This window comes from Chinchilla lanigera, unplaced genomic scaffold (genome assembly GCF_000276665.1).
Source record: "Chinchilla lanigera isolate Chin_1 unplaced genomic scaffold, ChiLan1.0 scaffold00114, whole genome shotgun sequence".
NCBI classification, from domain to species: Eukaryota; Metazoa; Chordata; class Mammalia; order Rodentia; family Chinchillidae; genus Chinchilla; species Chinchilla lanigera.
This window is the reverse complement of record NW_004955515.1, coordinates 2,511,710-2,519,229: the sequence shown is the minus strand read 5'-3', so window position 1 is coordinate 2,519,229 and position 7,520 is coordinate 2,511,710. Positions and strand designations below refer to the sequence as shown.

At 46.9% G+C, this 7,520-nt stretch overlaps 1 protein-coding gene across 2 annotated transcripts; it reads left to right on the top strand.

Annotated features, from left to right (window-relative positions):
* Positions 1-2,029: 2,029 nt before the first annotated feature.
* On the top strand, positions 2,030-5,028 carry LOC102007688 (spermatogenesis-associated protein 31E1-like). 2 transcript variants are annotated; one of them, XM_013506865.1, is made up of 6 exons: positions 2,030-2,273; positions 2,804-2,861; positions 3,428-3,488; positions 3,690-3,751; positions 3,893-3,961; positions 4,708-5,028. In XM_013506865.1, exons 1-6 carry the CDS (start codon positions 2,091-2,093, stop codon positions 4,719-4,721), a joined length of 447 nt encoding a protein of 148 aa, XP_013362319.1. In that variant the 5' UTR covers positions 2,030-2,090; the 3' UTR covers positions 4,722-5,028. The 2 variants fall into 2 exon arrangements, with proteins under 2 accessions (XP_013362319.1, XP_005408979.2); XM_005408922.2 differs by lacking the exon at positions 4,708-5,028 and having other exon boundaries at positions 3,893-4,694.
* The last annotated feature ends 2,492 nt before the right edge of the window (positions 5,029-7,520 follow it).

Below are 7,520 nucleotides of genomic sequence, written 5' to 3'. Positions count from 1 at the left end.
GCATATTTTTGAGCCCACTTAGGGAGTAAGCCATGACCACAGGCCCACAGTCCAACAGACAGTAAGTCAGGGAGGCCCCTGTTTCTGCACACTGTAGCATGTAACAGCTGAGCCAGCCACAGAACAAACCGCTTGAGACCTCATTGAGTTGTCTTCTATTTTGATTTAATGCTTACACTGTGTCTCTGTCAGTGTGTAAACTTGAGTAGTGCAGTTTTGACACAAGTGCTCTTTGAGAAAGAAAGAAATGTAATCCAACACTCTATCAAGCAGCAATAAACAAGAGAGTGGGATTATATAGAAAGTTTAAGCAAACATATGTAGAGAACAGAAAAGAGAGCTTGGAAATAGGCCCACATAATAAGTCCAACTAATGTAGAATAAAGAACAAAAGCAAAACAATAAAATGAAGCTAAGTTTTTTTTGAGTAAGAGGTATAGTAATAAATATCCAGACACTCTCACCATCAAGCCGGCCAATATATGTGGAATGAGAGCCTCAGAAATAAAGGAAACAAAATAGGGAAGAAAATACTTGTTGTGGCTGTAGGTGGAGTTCTGGAGAGTGACTGCATCATGGATGTGTGATACTGGATTAGTCTACTGATTGCCTTAGCAGAGTTCTGGGTGTGGATGATAGACTTACTGAAGAGGAAAGACCTATCCACGTTGGGTGTGTGTGGCACCAGTCAATAAGCTTGTAGCCTGGATGGAATATAAAGGGAAAAAGAAGGAAGTCTCTGCCTTTTATCTGCCATGCCATGAACTATTTATCCCCTACCATGTCTCTCTGCCATGCCTCTCTGCCCTGGAGCCATCTGACTATGGACTGAAACCTCTACAGACTGTGATCTAAACTTTTCTCCTTTAACTTGTGAGTGTTGGGTATATTGTTCCAGCAATAAGAAACTAAGACAATACTTATACAAATAATTGCTAAAAACTTACACTTTTGAAATAAAATACTAATCTACAGATTTTCCCCTCTAAAAATAAAATCAGATATATCAGTTTCCCAGTGGATCACAAACTATGCCAAATCAGAGGCTCTTCATAGCAGTAGAGAAAAACTTCTTTTCCTGTACAAGGAAACTGGAATGAGATTAACAGCTGACATCTCATCAGAAGCAATGGAAGGAAGGCAGTGGATGGCATAGTCAAAGAGGTTGAAGAAGAAAACAACTCCAACCAAAGATTCTATATTCAGAAAAATCTATCCTTTAACACTGAAAACAATGATCATATTCTAAGCAAAACAAAGCCCGAAAATATATGCTGCCTGCACAACTACCTAACAAGAAGTATTTTAGAATGGCAAAGAAACTTTCATTCTTACATTTGAAAATACTGGATTGATTAATCAAAATGTGGGAATGGTTTTGTGAAGGAATGAGTGCACATGTATGCATGTGGGTGCATGTACAGAAGTTACTAAAGTTCTTTTACAGTTTTTTATTGATTTTAGAAGCAATTATGTTTTTTTAAGATCTGTTGCAGATTTTAGTTGGGTGAAATTTTAATAAGACATTAACTTCTTTTCTTTTTGACCATCTAGATGAAGAGAACAAAATTCTGAAAATTATACAAGCTTTTTGTTCAAAATTCACAATACTAAATTAAGTACACAAGAAATTTCAGGTTTGCCAGAGTTGACATAATGCAAAAAAAGCCAAATCACATTCTGTAAGAAGTTGGAGCTGCAGAAAGATGAGAACCAGAGTGTGGTAATGCCTGTGAAATACCAACATGTCAGAGATAGCTCCATACTTGTAGAACTGTGAACTTGATAGTGATCAGGCAGAGACACTAAGGAAACAGTCCCATCTGGAGCTTGGGGGTGAAACCCTGACAGACAGAGCAGGTGGGATTGGAAGGAGGGATGTAGAAGATACACAGGTGGAAGATATGCTAGGCTGGAGGATGGGGGGTGGTGATGGTGTGGTCTCTTCTTTCTCGTACCTTGCCACTTGCTCATGACCCCTTTGTGATGAGGACACCAGAGCTCTGTGATGCAAGTCTGGGCCCCACCCCCTACTCAAGGAGGGAACTCCCAGGGCTCAGTAGCTTGAGGGTGACAGTTCAGTTCAGGTGATGGAGAATCCTCTCTGCCTTCTGAAAAGTGTTGGTTCCACATTGCTGAGAATGAGCTCCACTAGCTGGGCAATGGATATGCTCTTTGCCTTTCTGTGTGGGTTGGTGCTCTTTATCCTATTGATTCCTTTCCTTCAGACTAATCCATCCTTCTCACTAGCTGGGAAAAAGAACAGCAGAAAGGTGAGCAACCTGATAGACAATGATTTTTTTCCTACAATTAGTTTCACTTTTCCAAATCCAGTTAACAGACTTTGGAGAATGGAAATCACAGTAATGATATCATTCTGGGACAGGTGGGGCAGAAGACACCAATCTGAGACTCTTAGACTACCTATGTGGTATGATGGAGGGGCTAGAGTGTCACAAAACAATGAATCTCAATGTCCAAGAAGTGGTGCTCCCAGAGGACTGGGGACATGCACAGAAAGGGCCCGAGGACTGGTGTGCATCAATGCCTTTCTCATGGCAGATGCCTCTGAGCCTCAGATCTCCTCAGGGCTGGGCTATTCTGAGGACTGTGCTCAGCCCTCAAAGGCTCCAGAGTAAGCTGGAATTTACTCTAGCACTGGGAATCCGATGCCTCATGGGAGCTACATTTAGCCACATTACAAGCGAACTCTTTAATTTAGAAAGTCATGCTATTCAGGAACATTGCATAGGGACAAGAGAGGGAGAATTGGGTCTGAGACTCTGACTTTCTTGTCTCTCAGAACCACATGGAGAAGAAGGGACAGAAGAAAACCAGTAGGAGGAGCTGTATTCTGAAAGGTAAGGCTCTGTCCTAGGACAGACGTGACTTGAACTCCTCACTCCTGAGCAACAAGATTCAGATCTCTGAGGATGTCACTTGAGGAAGCCTAAGAGGGAAGCTTCTGGGAAAGAAATCTGACCTGGGGACATTTCTCAGGCTATGTGCTTGGGATGAAGGTGCGACTGGCCGGGGAAGGGTGATGTCAGCGGAGGCGGGGCACGAGTGTGGGTCATAGTGGAGCAATATTGCTTACATTTGCAGGCGGAACTTATAGGTCTAACTGTGGGAATGTTGTTTTACTTCTCTATAGCAGACTCCTCATTCTATGAGCTGATTTTCCTCCCCATAAAGTGGCTGTGAGGACAGGGGGGATTGGTGGATGCCGAAGCTTCTTGTAAAGGATGAAAAATGGACCCTCCATGTTCCTTGCTACCACTGTCAGGAGCCTTGGGCACTGATGACTGGCTGGCCTGGAGGTCTAATCTGATATGGAGGTCACATCAGATTAGACCATATTCAACTCATCTTCTTGTATGATCCAAGGGGCCTCCCTTCTCTGCCATAACCCAGTCTATTTTTCTAGCTTTTAGAGAGTGTCGAAGGGAACTGGAGGAGACTGGGGATCTACTTTTACTTCTGCAGCGGTGAGGAACTTTCTATATCCATGTCCTTCTCCATCTCCTGGGCTAAGGGGGAGATAACACCTTGGAATGGCTGGCTTTGTGAACCTTGGGTGGGGGACAGTGGAGGGACTGTGGGCTACAATTGCCCACCCCTGCCCAATCTACCCACTTTTCTGGGCATGTCTGCCCCTGGCTGTAGCTTGTGCCTCCTGTTTCCTGCAGCCTCCTACAAAAGCTCCCTGGGAATGCTGAAGTCAATCACCTCTCTCATGGAGATGTCCCAGGTGAGGTGTTCAAACCAGGGCCTGCTGGAGCCAGTCGACCACCTAGTCATTGGGTGGCAGCTCCTCCTCCTAGCCCTTTGTCCTCCTTGCTTTCCTGGGCTTTTGTGACCCAGCAGCCTCTGACCTCAACTCTCTCCACAGAGCCTCAAGAAGACCAGCCTGCCTTGAGGAGGCTGCCCCCAGGCACTGGGCCCCAGGACTCCGGACTCAGTAAATCCTATTTGCAATCTCTCATCAGGGTTCTCTCAGGCCCTGACCTCCTTCACCACTGTCTTTCTTTCTTCTCCTGGTGCTGGGCAACTGCCAAGGCCACCTTCTTCTCCAGCTGGGCACATGGCAAATCCCAGCAAGAACATCTGTCTCCCCACCCACCAGACACTGTGCTCTGGGAAAGCCCCGCACACTGGCAGGCAGAGGCGGGAAGAGGGGACCACGCTTTCATCCACCCTGACGTGCACAAGCTGCTGGAGATGCTGATCAGCAAGAGAGTCAAACAGAAAATGCGCCAGGAAAAACCAAAGGGCGGCTCATTTTTCCAACCGGTGAACACAGACTACCCCTGGGTTTCTCTGAGAAACCTGTTAAAGTCACTGGGTGACAAACTGACCTCTGCACAGCCCTGCAGCACAAAGGGCAAAGCAGAGTGGCTTCTTGGATCTCAGCAGCCCTCTATCCACAAGGTCCTGGGCAGCCCTTTAGAGCATGAATGCAGCCTACTCTTCTGGGGCCCGCCCTCTCTGCACAGTGAGTCCCTGGTGGCCACTGCCTGGGTCACTTAAAGATCTTTATCTACACAACCTCCATCTATTAATTTTAGTGAAGTTCCTACACATAAGTCAGGTCCATCTCAGGAACAAGGGTCTGTATAAAACTTGCCCCAATTTCTGCCTTATGCCCAGCCCCTGGCGCACCTCCTATGTACTCCCTGAAACCAACAACCTACCTGTCTATCCTAGGTTATGGCCTGTAGAACAACCTGCCCTACATCCCAGAAGAAGGCACAGTCTTTTCTTCCTAATGAAAATCAGGATCTTGAATGGACCCTGCAGAAGCCATCAAAATGGAGGAAAGCTTTAGACTCTAAGCTTCAAAAAGCTCAAGAAGCCATAAGGCTACACACTCTCAATCTTCCTCGGAACAACCAGGCTCTGAGGCCCCTAAGTCTGCCTCCATCCTAAAAGAAAAACTTCTTTGTCTCATGTAACCACATCCTCTGTGTGCTAATGGCTTCTTTACACCATGATGTCAACTGCATCCTAATAAATGTTTTTTTTTCCCACCAGAGTTAGTACTTCTGTGTCCTGCTAGGGCATGAGAAGGGATCAACCTGTATTTTTCTTCTGAGCACTTCTAGAGGGTATGGTGTTGGGAGGAGGTGATAGTGACATGGAGGTCCCATTTTTCCCCCTATTTTCCATAATTGCACTTCAAGTCCTCTTCATGGACATATTGTAAGAACCACAGAGCCATTAGAACTTTCAGGATGACCCATTCCTATGAAGACCCCATCTCAGGATCTGCCTCAGCCTATGGTTCCCCTGCCTTCCCTCCCCCTTCAATTTTGTGCAGCTCTGGGGATGTGTGTACAAAGGAATCTTCATTTCCAGTAGTTTCACATGCCACCACGTGGCCACAGGGATGTTGGATGGGTAGAGTGGAGGCCCTGGGTTCACAGGCGGCAGACTCTTGCCATCCTGGTGTTTTGGTGGTGATAGAAACAGCTGGCCTGGGAACCTCTACTCTGCCTGATAGAGACTGCAAGGGGACGGAACTTGCAGCCCATTTTATGTCGGTCTGGATGAAATGGCAGCGTCACCCACCCTATTGCCTCCTTTGCTCTCTAGAGCAGCAGCATAGGATGGAACTTGCAGGTGAGCATGTGGGTGGGTGTGCAGGAGCTGCAGAACAGCTGCTGAAAACTATGTCCTCCTTGCCCAAGGTCACGTGCCTTTCCTTTGGGCTAGGACTGTGTGTGTAGGAACCCTCCAAAGATGGCACATGGTACAGCCAGAGTGAAATGTAACAGAATAATTCCAAAAGGTGTAGCCAAGGAAAGAGGCAGAGTGGCATGTGAATGCCATGAAGGGTGCTGCACTCGGGACGCTCCTGCTCACCCAGTGCTATGAACCAGCCTGAAGGAAGGAGACACCACAGGCTGGGCTGCTGACCCTGTCCCACCTCAGGGCTCTCTGTACTCTGGCTCCCAGATGGTAGGCCTGGGGAGGCTCCTTAGCTCAGCAGAAAGATTAATTTCCTAGTAGTGTACTTATTAGTATGTCCTTGCCTCTTAAAATCCAGAAAGAACAATTAACAAAACCTTGAAAACTCAAAGCTCAGGGAAACAGGCATGTGCCTTCCAGTTGGTGATGTTATATGTAGATGTGGTCACAATATTTCTTCCAGAGAGAGTGCAGGCCTTGACACAGCCACAGTCCTGGCCAGGGTCAGAAGGCAGGTTTCTAGATCAAGTCCTGGCTTCTGCATGGAAAAGAAGGAGAAAGAGCAACCAGAGAAGATTTACACACGCAAGTGGAAATCATCTTTTCAAAATGGAGGATCTTTGTGGGTGGGGGGACAGACCATGGAGAGCCAACACTGAGCCTCATCCTGCTTCCAACAAAGGGTTCCTTTTCCTGCCTCCTGTGAACAGCAACCAGAGAAAAATAACCAAAAGGAGGAAAGATTTTCTTCTACTCACGGTGTCAGTGCTTTCAGTCAGTGGTCAGGTTGCTGCAACGCAGGAATATCACAATAGCAGGGTATGGATGTGGAGAGCTGCTCATCTCACTGTGGGCAGGAAGCTGAGTGGTTGACAGAGCCTGAGAAAAGACCCTTCAAAGTCTCACTCCAATGTCCTACTTCCTGCAACATTGCCCCAACTCTTGTTGCTCATCCCACTGTGAGCTCAGCAATGGATTAATTTATTGGTGAGGTTAGTGTTCTCACAGTCTCATCACCTGTCTAGACATCTCTTAATCATAATTTCAACAAAACTAAGTGACAAATATGGCTATTTCTCTAGGTTGTCCCATGCTGTGCCCCCAAAGTGGACCACACTCCAGTGGCCTCAGTTCACATGACAGAAAGTGCTACTGGGGCAGAAGATATGGACAGGGCCCCGGGTCCTGCTCCTGACAAGCAATCATTTGTGGGAGTGTGTGGCCCCTCAGCATGTGAATAGAGGCCTACAGACCTGTCATGGTTCTGTCTCACCTGAGGACCATTTCAGCCTCCAGTGTGGGCCATGAAGCAAGAGCAGAGCAAGGACCCTGAGCCAGAGAGGAGGTTCTGGAGGGTGGGGTGACATGCTGGATGTGGACTCTAGGACTATGGAGGGGACAAGGTTCCCACAAGACAGTGCTGATGGAAAAGCCAGAGTGAAAGGGAGGAAGTTTGAGTGTTTCCTGTTGTCACTGGCCCTGTCCTCCCTGAGGGGCAACAGAAAGGCCAGTGACAGAGAAGCTAGAAAGATTCCCATTGAGCAGCCCCCAGAGACATCCATAGGGATCTACACTGACAAATCTCAGAGTGATGTTCACAGAGGCCCTGCCACTCTACTGAGAGATCTCCCTGGATTTTCTCTCAGAGAGCTCTCCAGATATATCCACATTCCCTGACAGACATCCACTCTGAGAGTGATGCCTAAGGGCTGAGTAGACCCTAAGAGAAATCTTCCATGAGATATATGGAAACTCCCAAACTGCTGTACAGATTCCACCCAATTCCCATTAAACTACCATTAGCATACCTCACAGATCTCAAGAAAACA